Below are 27,943 nucleotides of genomic sequence, written 5' to 3'. Positions count from 1 at the left end.
CCATCAATCACACCCTCGCAGTCCCAATAAATAAGACACCGAGGGGCGTTGTGTGGGTCAGGGCGGCCGCAGAGGCGCAGCCAGCCAAACAATGATGCCAGAAGACGGGCAGCGCTACCAAGGGGGTTGCAGCGTGTCATTACAAAGGAAAGTCACACCACCGGGACGGTTAAATGGTCACACAGAGGACACATTGCAGACGTGTTTTCAGTTCCACATGTGCGAGGAGAATACGTTTCTGAGCCACCTTGCACACATGCAGCATTACCGCTGTACAAGGTGGCTGGATAACGTAAAAATGCCTGGGGGAGGGGGGACAGGTTCCCTTCAATTTCAGTTCTTGTGTCTGCGTGGCTTTTGCAGGACACGTTGCCGGCTGCACAGCAGGGGAACAGCTGGCGGTGCTGGACCCCACTGACACATTGGCTGGTGTTTTTCTCTGTGCAGCTAGCACATCTGGGCCCCAACTGGCGGTTTGTTAGAGCCCAGGGTCAGCAGGAGGAGGAGGAGCAGGAGCAGGGGGAGGGGAGTGTAGGCCGAAGCCTGCACTGGCGGCAGCTTTGGGTCTGTTGTGTCTGCGTGGCTTTTGCAGGACACGTTGCCGGCTGCACAGCAGGGGAACAGCTGGCGGTGCTGGACCCCACTGACACATTGGCGAGGTGTTTGGCTCTGTGCAGCCAGCACTTCCGGACAGCAACTAGCGGTGTTGGAGCCCGGGCTCTGCAGGGGGAGCAGAGTGTAGGCCGAAGCCTACTTGAACCAGTTTCAAAGGTAACCTTTAACCCCCCCTCAGGGGTTAGAAAGTAGAAGAGCCACAGCTTATGCAGCAGTAGTGCTGCACAAGTCAAAGGTTGCTCTTTTAATTTCGCTCCTTGCACACGCTGAATGAAACACGTATAACATTTAGCCCTTTATACAGTCAAACTGTGTTGGAGGCGCGAGTTCCCTTTGTAATGAGACGCAGCACAGATGTCAAGAATCCCACCTTGGTGCTGGGTGCAGCCTCCTGAGTGTTGTTATTTGCTGTACAGGAGTCTGCGCTGTCGTGTTATCCCCTGGCCTAGCGCTGTTAGCGCTGCCCATCTTCTGACATCATTTAATGTCGGCCGGTGCGGTTCGCGATGACCATGAATCCCAGCCCCGCAGTGTCTTAACATTGTAAAAACACTGCGGGGCTGGGATTCAGGGCCTGGCGCAGCACATATGTTGGCCTCTCACACTCGGGTCCTTACACCCGCTTCAGACTGTGCGGCGTCATCTGATCCCTTATCGCATGCCACGGCCATGAAGCCGCACAGTCCGAAGAAGGCGGAAGGAGAGGAGGGACAGGCGAACTGATGCACTGATCCTGCCCATCAATCACACCCTCGCAGTCCCAATAAATAAGACACCGAGGGGCGTTGTGTGGGTCAGGGCGGCCGCAGAGGCGCAGCCAGCCAAACAATGATGCCAGAAGACGGGCAGCGCTACCAAGGGGGTTGCAGCGTGTCATTACAAAGGAAAGTCACACCACCGGGACGGTTAAATGGTCACACAGAGGACACATTGCAGACGTGTTTTCAGTTCCACATGTGCGAGGAGAATACGTTTCTGAGCCACCTTGCACACATGCAGCATTACCGCTGTACAAGGTGGCTGGATAACGTAAAAACGCCTGGGGGAGGGGGGACAGGTTCCCTTCAATTTCAGTTCTTGTGTCTGCGTGGCTTTTGCAGGACACGTTGCCGGCTGCACAGCAGGGGAACAGCTGGCGGTGCTGGACCCCACTGACACATTGGCTGGTGTTTTTCTCTCTGCAGCTAGCACATCTGGGCCCCAACTGGCGGTTTGTTAGAGCCCAGGGTCAGCAGGAGGAGGAGGAGCAGGAGCAGGGGGAGGGGAGTGTAGGCCGAAGCCTGCACTGGCGGCAGCTTTGGGTCTGTTGTGTCTGCGTGGCTTTTGCAGGACACGTTGCCGGCTGCACAGCAGGGGAACAGCTGGCGGTGCTGGACCCCACTGACACATTGGCGAGGTGTTTGGCTCTGTGCAGCCAGCACTTCCGGACAGCAACTAGCGGTGTTGGAGCCCGGGCTCTGCAGGGGGAGCAGAGTGTAGGCCGAAGCCTACTTGAACCAATTTCAAAGGTAACCTTTAACCCCCCCTCAGGGGTTAGAAAGTAGAAGAGCCACAGCTTATGCAGCAGTAGTGCTGCACAAGTCAAAGGTTGCTCTTTTAATTTCGCTCCTTGCACACGCTGAATGAAACACGTATAACATTTAGCCCTTTATACAGTCAAACTGTGTTGGAGGCGCGAGTTCCCTTTGTAATGAGACGCAGCACAGATGTCAAGAATCCCACCTTGGTGCTGGGTGCAGCCTCCTGAGCGTTGTTATTTGCTGTACAGGAGTCTGCGCTGTCGTGTTATCCCCTGGCCTAGCGCTGTTAGCGCTGCCCATCTTCTGACATCATTTAATGTCGGCCGGTGCGGTTCGCGATGACCATGAATCCCAGCCCCGCAGTGTCTTAACATTGTAAAAACACTGCGGGGCTGGGATTCAGGGCCTGGCGCAGCACATATGTTGGCCTCTCACACTCGGGTCCTTACACCCGCTTCAGACTGTGCGGCGTCATCTGATCCCTTATCGCATGCCACGGCCATGAAGCCGCACAGTCCGAAGAAGGCGGAAGGAGAGGAGGGACAGGCGAACTGATGCACTGATCCTGCCCATCAATCACACCCTCGCAGTCCCAATAAATAAGACACCGAGGGGCGTTGTGTGGGTCAGGGCGGCCGCAGAGGCGCAGCCAGCCAAACAATGATGCCAGAAGACGGGCAGCGCTACCAAGGGGGTTGCAGCGTGTCATTACAAAGGAAAGTCACACCACCGGGACGGTTAAATGGTCACACAGAGGACACATTGCAGACGTGTTTTCAGTTCCACATGTGCGAGGAGAATACGTTTCTGAGCCACCTTGCACACATGCAGCATTACCGCTGTACAAGGTGGCTGGATAACGTAAAAACGCCTGGGGGAGGGGGGACAGGTTCCCTTCAATTTCAGTTCTTGTGTCTGCGTGGCTTTTGCAGGACACGTTGCCGGCTGCACAGCAGGGGAACAGCTGGCGGTGCTGGACCCCACTGACACATTGGCTGGTGTTTTTCTCTGTGCAGCTAGCAGTACCGGGCCCCAACTGGCGGTGTTGGAGCCCGGGGTCAGCAGGAGGAGGAGATGGAGCAGAGTGTAGGCCGAAGCCTGCACTGGCGGCAGCTTTTGGGTCTGTTGTGCCTGCGTGGCAGTTGCAGGACACGATGCCGGCTGCACAGCAGGGGAACAGCTGGCGGTGCTGAACCCCACTGACACATTGGCTGGTGTTTTTCTCTGTGCAGCTAGCAGTACCGGGCCCCAACTGGCGGTGTTAGAGCCCAGGGTCAGCAGGAGGAGCAGGGGGAGCGGAGTGTAGGCCGAGGCCTGCACTCGAGCAAGTTGAAAGGAAACCTTTAACCCCCCCCCCAGGCGTTTGTAGCTGAAAGAGCCATTGTGTACAGCACTAATGCTGGAAAAGGTAAACTTAGCTCTTTTAATTATGGTCCTTGCACATGCGGAACCTAACAGTTATGAAATGTGTCCCCTCACAGCGTAAAACCGTCCGGTAGGTGGAACTTTCCTTTGTCGTGTGACGCAGCACAGCCATCATTTTTACCCCCTTGGCGCCGTGCGCCGCCTCCTCAGCGTTGTTTGAATCTGTCCCGGAGCCTGCGCTGTTAGGTTAGCCCTTGGCCATGCACACATGTTGCGGTGCCCGTCTTCTGACATCATTTGGTGTCAGGCTGGCTGCGCCTGTGCGGGTGCGCTGGCCGAGATCCCGCCTCGCAGTGTCGTCTAATGTAATCCCACCGCGGGCCTGTGATCCGTGCCCGTGCGCAGTGCATATCCTCGCCTCTCACTCCCCTCCCTACGGCTTTTTCAGACTGTGCGGTGTCACGGCCGTGGCATGCTATTAGGGACCAGCTGACATCGCACAGTCTGAAGAAGCCGTAGGGAGGGGAGTGAGAGGCGAGGATATGCACTGCGCACGGGCACGGATCACAGGCACGCGGTGGGATTACATTAGACGACACTGCGAGGCGGGATCTCGGCCAGCGCACCCGCACAGGCGCAGCCAGCCTGACACCAAATGATGTCAGAAGACGGGCACCGCAACATGTGTGCATGGCCAAGGGCTAACCTAACAGCGCAGGCTCCGGGACAGATTCAAACAACGCTGAGGAGGCGGCGCACGGCGCCAAGGGGGTAAAAATGATGGCTGTGCTGCGTCACACGACAAAGGAAAGTTCCACCTACCGGACGGTTTTACGCTGTGAGGGGACACATTTCATAACTGTTAGGTTCCGCATGTGCAAGGAGCACCACGAAAAGAGGCACTTTTTCCCTTTGCATCATTACTGCTGCACAAGGTGGCTCCTTCAGTAACAAACGCCTGGGGGGGGGGGGGGACAGGTTCCCTTAAAGTAAACTTGTTGTGACTGCGTGGCGGTCGCAGTACACGTTGCCGTATACACAGCAGGGGAACAGCTGGCGGTGCTGAACCCCACTAACACATTGGCGAGGTGTTTGGCTCTGTGCGTACAGCACTTCTGGACGGCAACTGGCGGTGTTGGAGCCCAGGGACAGGTGGAGGAGGTTGGAGGAGGTTGGAGGAGGTAGGAGGGATTGCCACACACACAGCAGGGGAACAGCTGACGTTACTGAACCCCAATAACAGAGGAGGGACTGTTGACTGTGCGTACAGCACTTCTGGACGGCAACTGGCGGTGTTGGAGCCCAGGGACAGGTGGAGGAGGAGGAGGAGGTTGGAGGAGGTAGGAGGGATTGCCACACACACAGCAGGGGAACAGCTGACGTTACTGAACCCCAATAACAGAGGAGGGACTGTTGACTGTGCGTACAGCACTTCTGGACGGCAACTGGCGGTGTTGGAGCCCAGGGACAGGTGGAGGAGGAGGAGGAGGTTGGAGGAGGTTGGAGGAGGTAGGAGGGATTGCCACACACACAGCAGGGGAACAGCTGACGTTACTGAACCCCAATAACAGAGGAGGGACTGTTGACTGTGCGTACAGCACTTCTGGACGGCAACTGGCGGTGTTGGAGCCCAGGGACAGGTGGAGGAGGAGGAGGAGGTTGGAGGAGGTAGGAGGGATTGCCACACACACAGCAGGGGAACAGCTGACGTTACTGAACCCCAATAACAGAGGAGGGACTGTTGACTGTGCGTACAGCACTTCTGGACGGCAACTGGCGGTGTTGGAGCCCAGGGACAGGTGGAAAAGCAGAGGAACACAATGTAGGCCGAAGCCTGAGAAAGTCGAAAGGGAACCTTTAACCCCCCCCCAAGGCGTTTGTAGCTGAAAGAGCCAGCTTGTGCAGCACAAAAGATGCAAAAGGAAAAGGTGGCTCTTTTCATCATGCTCCTTGCACACGCAGAACTAAACACTTATAAAATGTGTCCCCTGCAACCGTAAAACCGTCCCGGAGGTGGGACTTTCCTTCGTAATGTGACGCAGCACAGCCGTCATTCCTACCCCCCCGGCGCCGCGCACCGGCTCCTCAGCGTTGTTTTATTCCGTCCCGGAGCCTGCGCTGTTATGTTATCCCGTGGCCAGGCACACTTAGCGCTGCCCATCTTCTGACATCATTTGGTGTCAGGCTGGCTGCGCCTGTGCGGCCGCGCTGGCAGAGAGCCTGCCTCGCAGTGTCTTCTGATTTAATCCCACTGGGGGCCTGGGATCCATGGCCATGCGCAGTGCATATCCTCGCCTCTCACTCCCCTCCCTACGGCTTCTTAAGACTGTGCGGTGTCACGGCCGTGGCATGCTATTAGGGACCAGCTGACACCGAACAGTCTGAAGAAGCCATAGGGAAATGAGTGAGAGGTGGAGGTTCAGATATGCACTGCGCATGTCCATGGATCCCAGGCCCCCAGTGGGATTAAATCAGAAGACACTGCGAGGCGGGCTCTCTGCCAGCGCGGCCGCACAGGCGCAGCCATCCTGACACCAAATGATGCCAGAAGACGGGCAGCGCTAAGTGTGCCTGGCCACGGGATAACATAACAGCGCAGGCTCCGGGACGGAATAAAACAACGCTGAGGAGCCGGTGCGCGGCGCCGGGGGGGTAGGAATGACGGCTGTGCTGCGTCACATTACGAAGGAAAGTCCCACCTCCGGGACGGTTTTACGGTTGCAGGGGACACATTTTATAAGTGTTAAGTTCTGCGTGTGCAAGGAGCTAAACAAAAATAGCTACCTTTTCCTTGTGCAGCATTACTGCTGCACAAGGTGGCTCTTTCAGTAACAAACGCCTTGGGGGGGGGGGACAGATTCCCTTACATTTCAGTTGTTGTGTCAGCGTGGCGGTCGCATGACACATTGCCGGCTACACAGCTGGGGATCAGCTGACGTTACTGAAACCCAATAACACTGGGTCGTATGTTTTGACTGTGCAGACGGCACTTCTGAGCCTCAACTGGCGGTGTTGGAGCACAGGAATTTAAGTTCAGGTGGTAGAAAGATGAACACAACAGGAGACCTGGATAACGTATACAGTGACCTAATTATTTAATCAGGAGGAGGAGTGGCAAATTCCTGCGAGATCCAGGCCTTGTTCATTTTCAGGAAAGTAAGCCGGTCAACGTTATCGGAGGATAGTCGCATGCGACGGTCAGTTAGTACACCACCTGCAGCACTAAAGACACGTTCCGATAATACACTGGCCGCAGGGCAAGACAGCACCTCCAATGCATACTGGCTTAGCTCTGGCCATGTATCCAGCTTTGAGACCCAAAACTTGAAAGGGGAAGAGCCGTCTGGGAGTACAGCAAGAGGGCAAGACATGTAGTCTGTCACCATCTGACGGAACCGTTGCCTCCTGCTGACTGGAGCCGTCTGTGATGGTGTAGACTCTTGTGGGGGGCACAGAAAACTGTGCCACAGTTGGGCCATACTGGTCTTGCCTTGGGCAGAGGCACTGCTTCTGCTCCCTCTTTGTGCAGAGCCTCCACCACTGCCTGGACGCACTGAGCTGCTTTGGAATGCACTAGCAGCACTTCTCTCAGTTGGAATGGAGAAGATGATGGAATTGACCAGTGTGTCTTGGTACTCCAGCATTTTTCGCTCACGGTTCAACGGTGTGATGAGGCTTTCTACGTTGTCCCGGTAGCGAGGATCGAGGAGGGTGAACACCCAATAATCAGACATGTTGAGAATGTGGGCGATGCGGCGGTCGTTTCTCAGGCACTGCAGCATGTAATCCACCATGTGCTGCAGACTGCCAACTGCCCAAGAAACGCTGTCCCCTGCTGGAGGTGTGATCTCTGCCCGCTCGTCATCACCCCACCCTCGCTGTACACACTGAGTACTGGACAATTCGGTAACTCCCTCCTCTGGACGGACGTCTTCCTCCTCCATTGACTCCTCCTCATCCTCCTCACAAACTGTCCCCTGCCTAAGCGTTTGTGAGGAACCACGTGGCGCTGACTGTCCAGAAGATGATGGAAATGGTGAATCCTCATCCTCCACCTCTTCCACAACATCATCCCTTAGCGCTTGCAGTGATTTTTCAAGCAGGCAGATAAGGGGGACAGTCATGCTGACTAGTGCATCATCTGCACTCGCCATCCGCGTGGAATAATCAAAGGGACGCAAAACCTGGCAGACGTCATTCATAGTGGCCCACTCTGTGGTTGTGAAGTCTGTACAGCGCTGAGTGCGACTTCTTTGCGCCTGAAGCAGCTGGTACTCCATTACAGCTTGCTGCTGCTCACACAACCGCTCCAACATATGTAACGTGGAATTCCACCTGGTAGGTAGGTCACATATGATGCGATGTTCCGGCAGGCGGTGTCGGGGCTGCAGAGCCGCAATGCGCGCTTTTGCCGTGCTGGAACGCCGCAAGTGAGCACACTCTAGGCGGACCTTGTGCAGCAGTGCATCAAGATCCGGATAGTCCCTCAAAAAGCTCTGCACGACCAAATTGAGCACATGTGCCAGACATGGGATGTGAGTGAGGTTGCCGAGGCCCAGAGCTGCCACCAGATTTCGGCCATTATCACACACTACCATGCCTGGCTGGAGATTCGCTGGCACAAACCACACATCGCTCTCCTGCTTGATGGCATTCCAGAGCTCCTGCGCTGTGTGGCTACGATTCCCCAAAAAAATTAATTTCAACACGGCCTGTTGACGTTTGGCCACGGCTGTGCTCATGTCGGTCGTAACAGGTACACGTTCATCACGGGTCCATGTGGAGGTGGACTGTGACGGCTCCTGCAGCGATGATTCTGAGGAACTGGTGTAAGAGGAGGAGTCAATGCGTACAGAATGGATTCCTGCAATCCTTGGAGTGGGCAGGACACGTCCTGCGCCACTCGCACGGTCTGTACCCGGCTCAATGACATTAACCCAATGGGCAGTGAGGGAAAGGTATCGCCCCTGTCCATGTTGACTGGTCCACGCATCGGTGGTGAGGTGGACCTTGCTACTGACGGCGTTCAGTAGCGCGTGTTTTATGTGTCCCTCCACATGCTTGTGCAGGGCAGGGACGGCTTGCCTGCTGAAGTAAAAGCGGCTGGGCACATTGTACTGTGGGACTGCCAATGACATCAAGTCACGGAAGCTGTCAGTCTCCACCAGCCTGAATGACAGCATTTCCAGTGACAGAAGTTTGGCAATGCCTGCAGTCAGAGCCTGTGCTCGTGGGTGGTTTGACGAGAAAGGCCGCCTTTTCTCCCATGCCTGTACTACCGATGGCTGTAGACTGGGCTGGGAGTGTGTGGATGACTGGGAAAGTGGTGCTGCGGGTGGAATTACAGCGGGTCTCTGGACAACAGGGCCAGAGGTTCTTCCACGGCGATCCTGGGAGGAAGCCGAACCAGCTGCGTGTGAGCTAGAGGAAGAGGCAACACGAGCTGAAGAGGTGGTAGCTGCCGCTGTTGGTTGGCCTACCTCTTCAGTGTGTTTTTCTAACAACGCCGGGTGCCTGGTGCGCACATGTTTCCACATGTTGGAGGTATTGAGGCTGCTGACATTTCGACCTCTTTTGACTTTTTGATGACACACGTTGCATCTGACATAGCAAATGTCATCTGCAACTGTGTCAAAAAAGGACCAGGCACTGCAAGTCTTGGGAGCGCCCTTTTTGGCTTTTGGAAGAGACATGCTCCTAACGGGTGCCAAAGCGGAGGCTGCAGGATCCGCAGTCTTCCCCCTCCCTCTCCCTCTTTGGGCCGTACGGGGAATCTCTTCCTCAGAGCTGCTCCCACCACCTTCCTGTCCCTCACGCCAAGATGGGTCGAGGACCTCATCATCTACACTACCCTCTGCCCCCAACTGCTCCTCCTGGGTAGTCTCAGCAGCAGAGCACGCACCAGTAAGTGGCACCTGAGTGTCATCATCAGCTGATGCGGCCTGCGATGTGGTGACCGGAGCCACTGGCCCACCCGCCTCTTCAGAGGAAGACAGAAAAAGCTGTTGGGCATCACTGCACCCTGCCTCTTCTTCCATTTCTCCAATGCTGCTTGGCTGGCCCCCTGTTTCCAAGCCAAGAGATTCAGAGAACAGAAGTAGAGACGGCTCCTGTCCTGGGCTCTCTGTCTGCCTGGGCAATTTGGCAGGTGGTGAAGAGACAGATGGCTGCTCTCCAGTGCTCTGTGTCTGAGAGGATGTGGCACTAATGGAAGTTGATGCATTAGCTGCCATCCATCCGACAACGGCTTCAATTTGGTCTTCATGCAGCAGCGGTGTACGGCGCTCTGACACAAAGCTGCGCATGAACGACTGTTGCCTGGTGAAAGTGGGTGCTGATGAGTCACCGGTGCCCGCAGCAGGCACAGAATCCCCACGTCCCCTCCCTGCTCCGCGCCCACGCCCACGTGCCTTACTCACTGCCTTCTTCATCTTGGTTGACTGATAAAGATAAGCAGAAAAGTACTAACGGCTTTGTGTGCTTATTCCTGAGCAACTCCTCCTAACAGGTATAAGAAACACTAATTTTCTAAAGTGTGGACTAGACTTTAATATGAGCTAATGTGGCCTACACAAATGTAAAGTGGTGTAACTGGTGTGTTTGGTGAACTTTATTATTTATTTCTTTTTTGGGGGCTGAACTGACAACAGATAGAGCTGCAGTCACACAGAGACCGTGCAGACAGCCGTAAACGGCGCTGCAAGGCCCAAAAACCCTCCTCTACTTTATCCTATGTAGTGTTTTTCCACAAATTAGCTGGAGACGGGTGGAAAGACACTAATAGGATTTTTTTAAATTAATTAGCAGCAGACTACACTACTTGAAAAAAAATTAAAATTGATTTGGCGGTATGACGCAGTGAACAACCCTGAGCTGCAGACAACCAGGCTACGGCTGCTCACAGACTACAGGGCGAGCTGCAGTCACACGGAGACCGTGCAGACAGCCGTAAACGGCGCTGCAAGGCCCAAAAACCCTCCTCTACTTTATCCTATGTAGTGTTTTTCCACAAATTAGCTGGAGACGGGTGGAAAGACACTAATAGGATTTTTTTAAATTAATTAGCAGCAGACTACACTACTTGAAAAAAAAAAAAAAAAAAGAACAGTATGAGGCAATGAACCACCCTCCCTGAACTGAATACAACCAGCTATGGATGGCCTATGTGGCTGCACTCAGACTAGAGAGTGGGCTGCACTCACACACACACACACACACAGACCTTGCAGATCGCTGTGAAAACAGCGCTACAAGGCAAAAGCAAGGTGAATAGTAGGTGAACACAGCGGTTGCTAAATTAGCCTTTGGAAAGCACAAAGAAGCAAATCGCTATCTCTAAACTGTCCCTCAGTCAGCAAACAGCGTCCTGCAAACAGCCAATCACAGCCTTGCCAGTAGTTTCATGCCCTCCATGCTAAACAGGATGTGCCCACACTTGGAATCATTCTCATTGGCTGAATTTCTGAATTTTGAATCTTGGAACTTCCGATTCCGTTATCCAATACGCGGCAAGTATCGGAATACCGGTATCGGAATTCCGATACCGCAAGTATCGGCCGATACCCGATACTTGCGGTATCGGAATGCTCAACACTATTTATGGGTTGTTGAACAACTGATTTAGGAAAATTGAATTTTTTGCCTGGCGTTAGTGATTCCCACAGATGTTGACTTTATTTATCCCAACGAAAACTACAGTCCAGTAAAACCTTTGTTTAGTTTATCGATTTGCATATTTAGAAGGAAAATAATACAAGTTTTTCATGCATATGTTTTGCATTTATTGTGTTTGTAAAAAAGACACATTTGGCCCGCTTTTGAAGCACAAAATGTCAGTGAACATAACTTGTTGACATTGCATCAAACTGGTTCCTAAACTGTAACCTCGAAATCGGTTAAAAATGCCACAAGAAGGAATAGTGTTCATTTGTAATGCACAATGTATTGTGAATGCTGAAGCTGTTGATCAAGAAGTGTGAATGTTAATGCATCATAATGAAGGGCTGAAGGACTGGTTGTGGAATCACACTGCATATTTGTTGCATCACATGGAAAGAGAAAATAAGGGCTCATGCCCACGATGGAACCCATTTGGCACTGTGACAAAATTGCACATGTACTTCTGTACAATGCTACATCTGGAACAGAGCGTAAAAACGTATATATACAGGTCCTTCTCAAAAAATTAGCATATAGTGTTAAATTTCATTATTTACCATAATGTAATGATTACAATTAAACTTTCATATACTATAGATTCATTATCCACCAACTGAAATTTGTCAGGTCTTTTATTGTTTTAATACTGATGATTTTGGCATACAACTCCTGATAACCCAAAAAACCTGTCTCAATAAATTAGCATATCAAGAAAAGGTTCTCTAAATGACCTATTACCCTAATCTTCTGAATCAACTAATTAACTCTAAACACATGCAAAAGATACCTGAGGCTTTTAAAAACTCCCTGCCTGGTTCATTACTCAAAACCCCCATCATGGGTAAGACTAGCAACCTGACAGATGTCAAGAAGGCCATCATTGACACCCTCAAGCAAGAGGGTAAGACCCAGAAATAAATTTCTCAACAAATAGGCTGTTCCCAAAGTGCTGTATCAAGGCACCTCAATGGTAAGTCTGTTGGAAGGAAACAATGTGGCAGAAAACGCTGTACAACGAGAAGAGGTGACCGGAACCTGAGGAAGCAGTGGACTGAGTCTGGTGTGGAAACATCCAGAGCCACCGTGCACAGGCGTGTGCAGGAAATGGGCTACAGGTGCCGCATTCCCCAGGTAAAGCCACTTTTGAACCATAAACAGTGGCAGAAGCGCCTGACCTGGGCTACAGAGAAGCAGCACTGGACTGTTGCTAAGTGGTCCCAAGTACTTTTTTCTGATGAAAGCAAATTTTGCATGTCATTCGGAAATCAAGGTGCCAGAGTCTGGAGGAAGACTGGGGAGAAGGAAATGCCAAAATGCCTGAAGTCCAGTGTCAAGTACCCACAGTCAGTGATGGTGTGGGGTGCCATGTCAGCTGCTGGTGTTGGTCCACTGTGTTTCATCAAGGGCAGGGTCAATGCAGCTAGCTATCAGGAGATTTTGGAGCACTTCATGCTTCCATCGGCTGAAATGCTTTATGGAGATGAAGATTTCATTTTTCAGCACGACCTGGCACCTGCTCACAGTGCCAAAACCACTGGTAAATGGTTTACTGACCATGGTATTACTGTGCTCAATTGGCCTGCCAACTCTCCTGACCTGAACCCCATAGAGAATCTGTGGGATATTGTGAAGAGAAAGTTGAGAGACGCAAGACCCATCACTCTGGATGAGCTTAAGGCCGCTATTGAAGCATCCTGGGCCTCCATAACATCTCAGCAGTGTCACAGGCTGATTGCCTCCATGCCACGCCGCATTGAAGCAGTCATTTCTGCCAAAGGATTCCCGACCAAGTATTGAGTGCATAACTGAACATTATTATTTGATGTTTTTTTTGTTTGGTATTAAAAAACACTTTTATTTGATTGGTCGGGTGAAATATGCTAATTTATTGAGACAGGTTTTTTGGGTTATCAGGAGTTGTATGCCAAAATCATCAGTATTAAAACAATAAAAGACCTGACAAATTTCAGTTGGTGGATAATGAATCTATAGTATATGAAAGTTTAATTGTAATCATTACATTATGGTAAATAATGAAATTTAACACTATATGCTAATTTTTTGAGAAGGACCTGTATATATATATATATATATATATATATATATATATATATATATATATATTGTCACTTATAATGTATAGTGTTCGATGGTGAATACATCCACAATTCTTTTTATTTTCAATTTTATGTATTTGGCTGTTTGCATGCAGAGCACATAATAGAGAAAGCCAGTTGGCAAAGTCATGCTGTTCGGTGGGCATGAGCTGTCTAGAAATCCCATCCACCGTGCTAGATTTGTAAACCACTGCATACTATGCTCTGATAAAATACGTAGAGTCGAAAAACTCACATAAAGCTCATTGTGGGAATTAACAATAAAGAGCCTGGAATAATGACAATAATACACATTTTATCCAAGCTACTGTAGAATTGACTTGAAAGTGTAGAGACACCCATCTGTAGCCAAGATTCAGAATCATTCTACTGTACGTACAGTAAGGACTCATACATGTGTAGCAGCCAATGAAACCAATATTCTAATACAACAGAGATACAGATAACCAGATAATGAGTATTTTAGCCTAACAGAGACTAGAGAGTATAATTCTAACCGTTCCACAGCACAGTAAAGTCATATATCGCATACCAATGTTGCCTCTGTGCCAGTCAGCAGCATCAAAAACGATCATGTGATACTCTCCATGACTACTGTTGTGAGTATATGTCACATGATACTTTCTAGAGCTAGTGAATGGCAAAAAGGAATCATGTGACAGTCCAGAGTCAGGAAGTGCTACCTTTAGATAGCCTTCAGTTTAGGTGGTTATCATTAAATGCCTTTTCACTCACTGGTATAATTGAATTAACTGTTAATTGGAGAGTTATAAACTGATCGTCTTTTATGTATCTATGATAAAAAGAATTTTCCATTAACACCTCCCCGACATTTGATGTACATGTATGTAATGAACTATAAGGAATTTCCACAATTTGACATTAAATTACGACATGATGATCATGTAGGTACAGAAACAGTGCTCTCACAATCACCACTGAGAACTTAACATACACACGTGTTCAAAATTGTTGGTACCCCTCATTTAATGACAGAAAATCCCACAATGGTCACAGAAATAACTTGAATCTGACAAACGTAATAATAAATAAAAAAATCTCTGAAAATGAACAAATGAAAGTCAGACATTGCTTTTCAACCATGCTTCCGCGGAATATTTTAAAAAAATAAAACTTATGAAATAGGCCTGGACAGAAATTATGGTACTCTTAGCTTAATATTTTGTTGCACAACCTTTAGAAGCAATCACTGCACTCAAACGATTCTTGTAACTGTCAATGACACTTCTGCACCTCTCGACAGGTAATTTGGCCCACTCCCCAAGAGCAGACTGCTCCAGTTGTCTCATGTATGAAGGTTGCCTTTTCCATATGGCATGTTTCATCTCTTTCCAAAGATGCTCAATAGGATTTAGGTCAGGGCTCATAGAAGGCCACCTCAGAATAGTCCAATGTTTTCCTCTTAACCATTCTTGGGTGCTTTTAGCTCTGTGTTTTGGGTCGTTATCCTGTTGCAAGATCCATGACCTGCAGCTGAGACCAAGCTTTCTGACATTGGGCAGCACATTTCTCTCTAGAATCCCTTGATAGTCTTGAGATTTCATTGTACCCTGGGCAGATTCTAGACACCTTGTGCCAGATGCAGCAAAGCAGCCCCAGAACATAACATGTTTCACAGTAGGGAAAGTGTTCTTTTCTTGATATGCTTCCTTTTTCCGTCTGTGAACATATAGCTGATGTGCCTTGCCAAAAAGTTCCATTTTTGTCTCAACTGTTCATAGGACATTCTCCCAGAAGCTTTGTGGCTTGTCAACGTGTAGTTTGGCAAATTCCAGTCTGGCTTTTTTTATGAATTTTTTTTCAACAATGATGTTCTTCTTGGTCATCTCCCATGAAGTCCATTTTGGCTCATACAACGACGGGTGGTGCGATCTGACACTGATGTTCCTTGAGCTTGAAGTTCACCTTTAATCTGTTTAGAAGTTTTTCTGGGCTCTTTTCTTTCCATTCGTATAATCTGTCTCTTTGAGTTGTCATCAACTTTCCTCCTGCGGCCACGTCCAAGGAGGTTGGCTACAGTCCCATGACTCTTAAATTTCTGAATAATATGTGCAACTGTAGTCACATGAACATCAGGCTGCTTGGAAATGGTCTTATAACTTTAACCGTTAACATGTTTGCTTATAATTTTTCTAATCTCCTGAGACAACTCTTTCCTTCGCTTCCTCTGGTCCATGTTGAGTGTGATACATACCATGTCACCAAACAGCACAGTGAGTATCTGTAGCCCTATATACAGGCCCACTCACTGATTCCAAGATTGTAGACACCTGTGATGCTAGTTAGTGGACACACCTTGATTGAACATGTCCCTTTTGTCATTATTTTCAGGGGTGCCACCATTTCTGTCCAGGCCTATTTCATGAGTTTCATTTACTTTTTTTAAATTCTGTGGAATCATGGTTGAAGAGCAATGTCTGACTTTCATTTTTTCATTTTCATAGGTCTTTTACAGTATTTATTATTACTTTTGTCAGATTCAAGTTATTTCTGTGACCATTGTGGTTTTTTCTGTCATTAAACGAGGGGTACCAACAATTTTGACCACGTGTGTAACTGTTCGCTGAGCTCCTGCAGCCACAGCCAAGGTTGTCAGGAAGGTTAAAGCTAGTTATGGCGGGAAGTGATAAAAATCTCATTTTGTTATATTTCTACTTGAAGGTTAAAGTGTCCACCCTCTTTTAGAATATGTTATGTATTAAATACAATTTTACATTAAATAAAATGGCAAACATTTTGCTTTATATTTACAAAGGTCTTGGAAATCTGGCCTATTTTCTCCTAATTAGTCAGCATGGTGGCTCAGTGGTTAGCAATGTTGCTTTACAGCGCCGGGGTACTGGGTTCAAATCCCACCTATGACAACATCTGCAAGGAATTTGGATGGGTTCTTTGCAAGGGTTGTTTGCATTGGTTCTCTTCGGGTACTCTGGTTTCCGACCACTCTCCAAAGATACACTAATAGGAAATTTGGATTGTGAGCCCGAATGGGGACAGTAATAATCACATCTATAAAACACTGTGGAATTAATGGCATTATTTAAGTGAGTAAAATAATAACAATAATTTACTACTCTCTTACAAATTTTTTGTTTTCACTGCTGCATTTTCCCTTTTGACAATATTATATCCATAAGGTCCCAAAACTCGTGTACAGTGTGTCCAGAGGCATGAAAAAATGTGGTTGCAGTAAGACACGAAGTGCCAAGCTGTAGATGTGTCTGTTGCTACACATGTATTGGTAATGGCAAGCTTTATGTCAGAGGCGTGGGGTTTTTGGCATATTTTTGGATGGCACTTTGATGCCGCACTTATTATTCTTTGATCCCTTTATTTTTCTCAGTTTCCCACACCTAGCAATTCAGAACTTCCCAGGCCTTCTAATAAGTGGACCGTTGCAGAGGGTCAATTCAGCCAAGCCCTTATGGCTAATGATAATTGTTTTCTTGTGTAGCCTTTATGTCTCTATCTGTCTACTGCTTTTTGTGGTCTGCTTGCAGCATATCCAACAGCTGTGCAAAGAGAGTTTGCTGAAGTGATGTGGGTAGTTTCCTTCTTGGTATGTAGAGTTTTACCTTTGTCTGAGATATGTTACAGCATAAAAAGGTCTTATACATTAGATACTGTGTGCTACATGGAAAAGAATTGCAGGATGATTTCTTCTTTCATAGAAACAAGGTCAGACAGGGATGTCTGGGGCCCACAGGGGGAATTTTCTCTAGGGGCCAACCCTACAGTTATTGTATATGCAAATACCTGTCAGCCTTTGTCCCCATTATAGTGGAGCATGAACTGTAAAACACAGGCTGCTCCTGTATATATACTGTGGGCATATCATAACTGGGATGTTCAATTGCGGTAGTTTGCATTAAAGGTATTTCTTAGTTAAAAAGTTTAATAATACCACAAACAATTGAGAAATACTGCCACACCATGATTGGACTATATATTCCACCACATAGTGACCAAATAATACCACATACAAAGGACAAATACAGCCACATGTTGACCAAGCCACATATTACCACATACTGTACAAGAAACAAATACTGCCACAATGTGACTTAGCCACATATTACCACATACCAGGAACAAATACTGCCACACCATGATCAGACCAGATATTACCACCATATAGAGACCGAATAATACCACATACAAGGGAGAAATACAGCCACTCCATGTCCAAACCACATATTACCACCACATAGCGATGGAATACTATAATACTGATCATGAATAAAAATTACAATACTAACAACACTACTATTAACACCAGGAGTGTATAGTGTATAGTGTAGTGTATAGGGTCAGCGTACAGGAAATACAGGGATCACCAGTGGCATTATACACACGAGCTCTCTATATAGTGTCAGTGTACAGGTAATACAGGGATCACCAGTGACATTATACACAGGAGCTATGTATATAGCATACAGGTAACACAGAGATCAAGACCAAAGACCTTTATAAGGATGTTAGGGATAAGATCAGGGACAAGATCATGTTGCACCAACAGTTGTCTCCTTCTCACCCAGCATCTTTGTATGGTTTTGCAGCCCATTCCAGCTTTGTGCAGGTCTATGATCTTGTCCCTGACATCCTTATAAAGCTCTTAGGTCTTGCCCATGTTGCAGAGGTTAGAGTCTGACTGATTAATTGAGTCTGTGGGCAGGAGTCTTTTATAATAGTGAATATGTAAGACAGCTGTCTTTAATGCAGGTAATGAGTTGATTAGGAGCGTCTAACTGGTCTGTATAAGCCAGAACTCTTAATGGTTAGTAGGGGGATCAAATACGTATTTCTCACTGCAAAATACAACAAATTTATATAATTTATACAATGTGATTTTTGTGGAATTTATTTTTGATATGTTATCTCTCAATGTTAAAATTAACCTACCCTTAAAATTGCAGGCTGTTCAAGTCTTTATCAGTGGGCAAACTTACAAAATCAGCAAGGGATCAAATACTTATTTCCTCCACTGTATCTATCTATCCAGGAGCGGACGTAGCACATGTGCAGCCGGTGCGGCTGCACTGGGGCCCGAGGTGGAGGGGGGCCCCTGCAGGGTGGCTAATAATGATGGAAATCTGTCCTGTTTCTCTGGCCCCGAGGCTTCGAAAAGGATGGAGGTGGTGGTGGAAAGGGCAGTGATGGGGATGATGGGGGAGGAGGAAATGATGGAGTTGGTGGAATGGGCAATAATGGGAGTGGTGGAAGAGTAGGCAATTATTTAAGTTGTGTTACGGGCAATGATTGGTGTGGTGGGGGAGAAAGCAATGATGTGGTGTTGGAAAGGACAATGATGATGGTTGTGAAAAGGGCAATTATGGGGTGGTGAGGAGGAATTGATGGAGGTGATGGAATGGGCAATGTTGGGGGTGGTGGGGAAAAGGGCAATGATGGTGGTGATGGAAATGACAATGATGTTCGTCGTGGAAAGGGCAATAATGGGGGTGGTGGGGAGGAGGAAATGATGGAGGTGATGGAATGGGTAATGATATAGCTGGTGGGGGAGAAGGCAATGATGGAGGTGGTGGAATGGCCAGTGATTGGATGGTGGGAAGAAAGCAATTAAAGAGGTGGTGGAAACGGCAATGATGGGGATGGTGGGGGAGAAAGCAATGATGGAGGTGGTGGAGAGGGCAATAATGGGGTTGGAGAGAGGACAATAATGGGATGCGGGAGGAGGAGGACAATGAGGGGTGTGGGGGATTGGGATGGGAGGAAGGTGGATCTATAATGAACTTAGGAACAGGGGGAGATGGAAAAGGATGTTCTTATCACTTATTATATTTAACACAGTCCCTTAGTCTATAGTGTACTCACTTATTATGTACAGCACAGTCCCTTAATATATAGTGTACTTACTTATTATGCCTAACATAGTCCCTTAGTATATAGTGTACTCACTTATTATGTATAACACCATCCTTAGTTACATAGTTTCCTTTTTTATTATGTATAACACCTTCCCTTATTACATACCATCGTCTCTAGTTATATATGGTGCGGTCCCTTATTATATAGCTTCCTCTGCAGTTATGTACAGTGCTGCTTCTTACATAGTGTATTCTTGTTATTTTTGTTATTGACAGTGCCCTCTCTTATTACATAGTCACCTCTCTTGATAGGTATAAGATGACTGCTGATGGAGGAGCCGGTGACCAGATGAACAGTACATCAGCTCCTCCATTAGAAAAGAAGCTGTCCCATGCTCCATCAGCCATCATTGAATTATACAGTTAACAAGACAGGATGGTATGTAATAAAAAACAGGGCTCTATAAAATCCAATATGTAAGGGATGATGCTGTACATAACAAGAGAGGGCACTATATAATAAGGAATGACAATATACATTATAAAGGAGGCTATGTAATATATACATGAATGTGTGTGTGGCAATACAGTATATACAGCTCTGGCAAAAATTAAGAGACCACTGCAAAATATTCAGTTTGTCTGATTTTTCTCTTTATAGGTATATTTTTGCGTAAAATGTAAATTGTTCATTTATTCTATAAACTGCTGACAACATGTCTCCGAATTTCCAAGCAATAAATTTTGTATTTTTTTTCTGAAAAGGAGAAATGGTTAAAATTAAAAAAACAAACCGTGCTTTCAGACCTCAAATAATGTGAAGAAAACAAATTCAGAATTATTTAGAAACAACAATACTAATGGTTTAACTCAGGAAGAGTTCAGAAATCAATATTTTGTGGAATAACCATGATTGTTAATCACAGCTTTCATGTGTCTTGGCATGCTTTCCACCAGTTTTTCTATCTATCTATCTATCTATCTATCTATCTATCTATCTATCTATCTATCTATCTATCTATCTATCTATCTATCTATCTTTCAATCTATCTATCTAATGTATGTATTCTGTATCACTGGGATCATCACTTATTAGTGATTCCTAATCCTCACAAATAAAGATTGGAAGTTTATTACATGGCAACTAAAGATGATCAAATCATTGTAAATGCTAACCCGCCTGTTTTAGCTATTTTTTTTATCAGCTTCAGCAAATTTTTACACTTCACTTCAGGTACTCCAATTGGAGTGAAAAGTTGTGTATAAAACTCTGGTGTTTCCTAAGACTGTGTCCAACCCCTTTCAGTCTCTTTAAGGCAAACACAGCCTTAATAATGTCATAGTGTATACCGACCCTATTGGACAAACAATCAGTAGATTTGGTTTCCAGTACCATCTCTATGCTGATGACACCCAATTATACACTTCTTCTCCTGATATCACACCTGCCTTTTTAGAAAATACCAGTCATTGTCTTAGCGCTGTCTCAAACATCATGTCCTCCCTCTATCTGAAACTGAACCTGTGTTTTCTCCCTCTACTAACCTACCTTTGCCTGACATTGCCATCTCCATGTGTGGTTCCACCATTAATCCCAAGCAACATGCCCGCTGCCTTGGGGTCATACTTGATTCTGAGCTTTCCTTCACCCCCCACATCCGATCACTGGCTCGCTCTTCTCATCTGCATCTCAAAAACATTTCTAGAATTCGACCTTTTCTTACTTTCGACTCTGCAAAAACTCTTACTGTTTCTCTTATTCATTCTCGTCTGGACTATTGTAACTCTCTACTAATCGGCCTCCCTATTACCAAACTCTCCCCTCTCCAATCTGTCCTGAATGCTGCTGCCAGGATCATTTTCCTCACCAACCGTTACACCGATGCCTCTACCTTGTGCCAGTCATTACACTGGTTACCCATCCACTCCAGAATCCAGTACAAAACTACTACCCTCATCCACAAAGCACTCCATGGCTCAGCACCACCCTACATCTCCTCCCTGGTCTCAGCCTACCACCCTACCCATGCTCTCTGTTCTGCTAATGACCTGAGGTTAGTGTACAAACTTCCTGAAGGAGAAGCCATGAGCTTCAAAATGCGTTGAATAAACCACCCGAACATCTTATAACTATATCTGGATCCATTATTTGCTGCAGCAGCGCGGATTTTATCCACATTCATCTATTATAATGACCTGAGGCTAATATCCTCAACAATCAGAACCTCCCACTCAATCTCCAAGACTTTTCACGTGCTGCACCAATTCTCTGGAATGCACTACCCAGGTTAATCCCCACAATTTTAAGCATGCCCTTGTTCAGACTGGCCTACCGTCTCAACGCATGAACCTAACTATCCCTGTGTGGCCCATTCAAAAAACTTAAACCATAATCAGGTTCCTCGCATCATGTTCTCATACACTTTATGCATTTAACTAGCCCTCTGTGTCTGTACTGTTACATATTTAGGCTGTTAACTGGTTCATGCAGCTTTACATAAACACACGATTCTTACACTATGGTTGGTCCAAACAATGAAAGCAATTGTTACCATCCACCTCTCATGTCTCCCCCTTTTCCTCATAGATTGTAAGCTTGCGAGCAGGGCCCTCATTCCTCTTGGTTTCTGTTTTGATCTGTGTTTATTGTTATGCTGTAATGTCTATTGTCTGTTCAAGTCCCCTCTATAATATAAAGTGCTGTGGAATATGTTGGCGCTATATAAAAAAATTATTATATTATTACTAGTGTCCTCCATATATATGGCTATGGTAAGGTGGATAACAACCAGTCTTCATTAATATTTTATCTTACATACTCTGTATAATATTTTCAGAGTTTTATGTTTTTTTCCTATTTTCCTAAAACATATCTCAAACAGGTCTACTGGCATAAAAATCTAAAAAAAAATGGCAAGTGTCAGTAAATGTCGACACAACCCCCAATTTTTTTTACAAATTTCAAAATTTAACCCCTTAATAACCGCCGATACATCTTTTAATGGCATCTGTTAAGTGTACTTATGCCTCAGCGCCGCTTTTTAATGGCAGTGAGAAATAAGTGTGTAGTTCCCCCCAGCGTCGGAATTTCTCTGGGGTGTTGGCCTGACCCAGAGAACATTGATTTTACCAGCCCCAGTGTTGCAATCGCCGTTATTAATGGAATATCGACGACCCTAAAAAAAAGGTCTAATTTTCCACTTAATTTTTTTCTCCTCTGATGTGATTGCACATCAGAGGAGCAAGAAATAGGGTTCCCCGTTCCCTCCCCCGGTACTTCCGGCATCCCTGGATCCTCCTGCATCCCCCGTTATGTCCCCCAGGCCGGCGGCATCTTTTCCCGGGAAGAAAATGGCAGGCGCATGAGCAGTGCGCCCACCGAGATCTGCCGGCTAGCACCCGGCAACAATAGGAAATTATTCCTATTGGTTAATTTTGTTAATTTTGATCACTACGATAGACCCTATCACAGTGATCAAAATAAAAAAAAGTAATTCAACCCCCCACCTGTATCACCCCCTTAGTTAGGTAAGAATAATAAAATAAAAACATGTATTTATTTCCATTTTTCCATTAGGGTTAGGGTTGGGTTAAAGTTAGGGTCTGGCCTAAAGTTAGGGTTAGGGTTGGGCTAGGGTTAGGGTTGGGCTAGGGTTAGAATTGGCTTAAAGTTAGATTTGGGCTAGGGCAGGGGTGGGGAATATTTTTTTGCGAAGAGCAATTTGGATATTTATACCATCCTTTGGGGCCATACAAACTCCACCCACAAAGTACATCTTGACTCTGGCACTGGTTTCAGGACGTAGTCTTTCATTGTATACCTTTCAATGTTCAGTAGTGAACACTGCGTGTGTGTGCTAACAGAGCTAGAAGAAATTAATGAGCTTGTGGCAATCATGATAAAAGGTCATCGAGGGCCATAAATGGCCCTGGGGCCTGAGGTTACCCACCCCTGGGCTAGGGTTAGGGTTAAGCTAGGGTTATGGTTAAGCTAAAGTTAGGGTTGGGCTAAAGTTAGGGTTGTGTTTATGGTTTGGATTATGGTTAAGGTTGGGATTAGGATTAGGGATGTGTTAGGGTTAGGTTTGTGGTTATGGTTAGGATTAGGGTAAGCATTGTGGTTATTAGGGTTGTAGTTAGGATTATGGTTAGGGTTAGTTTTAGGGATAAGGGTGTGTTGGGGTTAGTGTTGTAGTTAAAATTGGGGGGTTCCACTGTTTATGTACATCTGGGGGTTTCCAAACGTGACATGGTGCCACCATTGATTCAAGCCAATTTTGCGTTCAAAAAGTCAATTGGTGCTCCCTCCCTTCTGATTCTTGTCTTGTGCCCACACAGTGGCTTTCCCCCACATATGGGGTATTGACATTCTCAGGAGAAATTGCACAAAAAACTTTGTGATCCATTTTCTCCTGATACCCTTGTGAATATAAAAAAATTTGCTTCCAAAGTAAATTTTTTGTACAAAAAGTAAAATGTTCATGTTTTCCTTCCACATTGCTTTAGTTCTCGTGAAGCACTTGAAGGGTTAATAAGCTTCTTGAATGTGGTTTTACGCACCTTGAGGGGTGTAGTTTTTAGAATGGTGTCACTTTGGGGTATTTTCAGTTATATTGATTCCCCGAACTCACTTCAAATGTGAGGTGGTCCCTAAAAAAATGGTTTTGAAAATTTTGCTGGAAAAATGAGAATTCACTGGTCAACTTTTAACCCTTATAATGTCCTAGCAAAAAAAATATGTTTCCAAAATTGTGCATGCTGATGTAAAGTTGACATGTGGGAAATGTTATTTATTATTTTTTTGTGTGACACTACTCTCTGATTTAAGAGTACAAAAATTAGAAAATTGCAAAAGTTTTTGCCTAATTTCCATTTTATTCATAAATAAACGCAAGTTATATTGAACAAATTTTACCACTAACATGAAGTAAAATATGTCATGAAAAAAACATCCTCAGAATCAGTGGGATCTGTTGAAGCGTTCTACAGCTATAACTTCATAAAGAGACAGTGGTCAGAATTGTAAAAATTGGCTTGGTCATTAATTACAAAATTGGCTGTCGCTAAGGGGTTAAATAAGAAAAACATATACATATTTAATGACAATGTAATCTTTCTTAACTGAGAACTCATGTTGCAAGGTAATATTTATTGTGCAGCAAAGACCACAAAGTAAAATCCTCAAAAACAATGTCAGAATTGCATTTTTTCTACAACAAACTGCATGTGGAATTGTTTTCCTGATTTCCAGTATATTGTATTGTAAAATTAATTTTCTTATTCAAAACTACTACTAGTTCCAAAAAGACAAGTCCTTATGTAAATATGTTGATAATATATATATATTTTTTTAAAAGTTACTCTATGGCTCTTGTAAACAGGGAAAAAAACAGTAGCTGCAAAATGTAAACTGTCTCAGTCAAGAAACCACGGGAGACTAGATGGAGGTGGACATGAATTGGGGATGGGTGGACCAAGAACTCCTGCAGCTTTTGTTTGTATTGCGGTGTAGATTTTAAACAAGAGTGTTGTTGCTTTAAAGGTACCGTCACACTAAGCAACGTCGCCAGCGATCTGTGACGTTGCAGCGTCCTAGGGAGCGATATCGCTGTATTTGACACGCAGCAGCGATCAGAATCCCGCTGTGAAATTGCTGGTCGCTGCTAGAAGGTCTGCACATTATTTGGTCGCTAGGTCGCCGTGTATCGCCGTGTTTGACAGCAAAAGCAACCATACCAGCGATATTTTACACTGGTAACCAGGGTAAACATCGGGTTACTAAGCGCAGGGCCGCGCTTAGTAACCCGATGTTTACCCTGGTTACCAGCGTAAAAGTTAAAAAAACAAACAGCACATACTCACCAGCGCGTCCCCCAGCCTCTGCTTCCTGACACTGACTGAGCGCCGGCCCTAAACTGAAAGTGAAAGCACAGCGGTGACGTCACCGCTGTGCTGTTAGGGCCGGAGCTCAGTCAGTGTCAGGAAGCAGAGGCTGGGGGACGCGCTGGTGAGTATGTGCTGTTTGTTTTTTTAACTTTTACGCTGGTAACCAGGGTAAACATCGGGTTACTAAGCGCGGCCCTGCGCTTAGCAACCCGATGCTTACCCTGGTTACCCGGGGACCTCGGCATCGTTGGTCGCTGGAGAGCGGTCTGTGTGACAGCTCTCCAGCGACCAAACAGCGACGCTGCAGCGATCGGCATCGCTGTCGCTATCGCTGCAGCGTCGCTTAATGTGACGGTACCTTAAGAGGAAGGAGTTTAGATGTTTGTGCCTGGTGTATTACTGTGCGGAGGGTGGGGCTTATATAGGGGAGGCAACTCTGGCTCTCCCTCTTTCTCTCACAGGATGGACAGGAGGAAACATTACCCACCCTCCCGCCCTGTTTATAATCTCTGTCCTAAAACTTTTTAATTATTGCTTGTATAATCATAAATGCTTTATTGTATTTTTGAATTTGTCATTGTATATCTTGTACCAGGTTCAATTGTATATTGGCTATAAAGAGTTATTATTTGTGGTAACCTTCTAAGCCCAAGGGAAGGGCAATCCTTCAGCCATGGTTCCCTAGTGGTTTCGTCCGCGGGGGTTTTTCCTTTCCTGAGGATGTAGGATGACTCTTTGTGAGTTGGAGGTTTGCCAAGTTTAGTCCCATTAATGCTTTTGCAGGGACTTCTGGTTTTTAAGTTTGCAAAAATGATTTAATTATAAAAAAAATTGTCAAATGAGACTTGGAATTTATAACCCGTCACGGCTTTGCGGTTTAGGAGTCAGGTGGAAGTTGCAGACAAGTTAAGGTGGACTCATTTTAACTAATAGAGGATGTAAAACCTCATGGTGGTGAGCAGGCTCGGCTTTGGTGGCCAGCCTCAAGGACGTTGTAATGGCAGCATCAACCAGGGGCGGGCACAGTGGTTAAGCACAGGAGTGAGGATAATAGGGTCATTGGTGCCCTGAAAGTTTACTGGCTCTGCTTGAATGGCAAGCTAGTGTGTGCCACCCGGTTAAGGCTGTCTGTCCTGGTGCTGTTTGTCAGACAGCTGGGGATATCGCAGTACTTGTGAATCCCAATGTACTAGCACTCCACCTGACTCCTACTGTGATTATTTAATCCTGTGATTTGAATAAAAGCTGTGGCCATTTTGACAACCAAAATAATGTGTTTTGTGTATTTATTTTAGTACCTAGGTTTACAGTAGCTATGGTGGTTTTAAGATGGAGTGGGGTCCATCCCATATCCAAACGTCATGATGGAGTTTTAAAAAAAAAAATGCTAGCAGCTTGATTATTAATGACTATTTGTCCAATACATTTATCAGTTATCTCTTAAAATAATGCATTTTCTTCAGCTCAAATTTCTATAGGAATTTCAAGAGTGGCCAAATTCCCATAATCATTAACTCTCGTTATAGGAATGTTAAGTCTAGAATATTATCAAATGTTTCCGGAACCTTTCTATAGTTTCCCCAAATCCTATTTTACAAGGTTTACTTGTTTCCACTGTTATCATTGTAATTAGGTTTAATTAATTTGTGCGATTTTTTTTTACCCAGACCCTTTTTTTACCCTTTTTACAGACCCATTCAGAGGAGAGACCATTCCAATGCGAGGAATGTAAGGCTTTGTTTCGCACTCCCTTCTCACTGCAAAGGCACCTGCTAATTCACAACAGTAAGTGCTAATTTAAGGGCAAAAGGACACCATTAATTTACATGTGTATATCTCCTTTTCTTTTAACTGATAGGAATTGCTCTGTTCTATTACCCTATATATTAGCAAATGTAAAAAGATTAAGTACATAGTATAATACAAAATAACAATGTAGTGTAAAGCATCCAGCTTTTACTAAAGGCAGGGCTGCAAGATGAAGAATGGATGGACCTTTCCGCCTTCTTCCCCTCAATGCTGGCATTTCCTTTAGTCAAGGAATGCAATTCGAATATCATGAGATCCGTTCTTCCTTCAGCTGTGTCACTGCAACAATAGGGAAAACACAGTACAAATAAGATGGAACTGATATCTTTAGGGTGGAATTTTTTGCTTCTTTTCCCCTCAAATGTATTTTATTTGACCTTTATAGCCACAGGTTTTATAACAATATCACTTTTTGATGGACAGTAAGGACATGCTGAATGTTAATAATCTCCTAAATAATCTTAGTCTCTGACAATTCAGGGGATTATTTAACATTTTGAAAAGGATAATGTTTTAAAAAATCTGTCCTACTAAACTTTAGAACCACACCACCTTATTGAAAGATGAAATACTTGAATTGTAACTCCAAAATATGCTATACAGATGCATGCTTGAGATAAATAGAGAAAAATGACCGGCTTGAACAAAAACATCATTTTGCCATATTCTACCTTGAGATGTTTATGTTGTATTTGCCCTGGTTTGGCCAACCATTGTTTGTGAAGTGCATTGCTGCTCATTGAAGATTTTCCTAGCATTTCATGGATAATTTTTTGCCCTTATAAGCTGAGAAATTGAAGCTCTTAACTATATTCACAATAAAGGTAAAAGAAAATATATCTGCAATTCTTTTGTTAGACACTCGTGTGGTGTGAAATGGAAACCTTCAGTACTAATTTTTTAATTTTCATTTAAAATGTAATTAACACAGTAAAGTCCTAATGTGGAGCTGTAGTTTAATAAATCCACCAATAGCACTTTGTCATATATCCTGGAAATGGTTTTTTTCTACAAATAGGTAACCCAATCTCCCATACTTGTTGACAGTTTTAAGAAACTAACCTTGTGCTTTCCAGATTGTGTGATGGGCCTCACAAATTATGCCCATTCAGTTTTTGATGAGGCA

At 45.7% G+C, this 27,943-nt stretch overlaps 1 protein-coding gene across 1 annotated transcript in view; it reads left to right on the top strand.

Annotated features, from left to right (window-relative positions):
* The window catches only part of PRDM5 (PR/SET domain 5), a 522,790-nt gene that overhangs the window by 239,268 nt on the left and 255,579 nt on the right, over nt 1–27,943 (top strand). Inside the window, exon 13 of the mRNA XM_077279028.1 lies at nt 26,700–26,793. Coding sequence (XP_077135143.1) covers nt 26,700–26,793 — 94 coding nt within the window. The remainder of the gene's footprint in view (nt 1–26,699; nt 26,794–27,943) is intronic.

Source organism: Ranitomeya variabilis, chromosome 1 (genome assembly GCF_051348905.1).
Source record: "Ranitomeya variabilis isolate aRanVar5 chromosome 1, aRanVar5.hap1, whole genome shotgun sequence".
Lineage (NCBI taxonomy): Eukaryota > Metazoa > Chordata > Amphibia > Anura > Dendrobatidae > Ranitomeya > Ranitomeya variabilis.
This window is presented reverse-complemented; position numbering and strand designations above follow the sequence as displayed.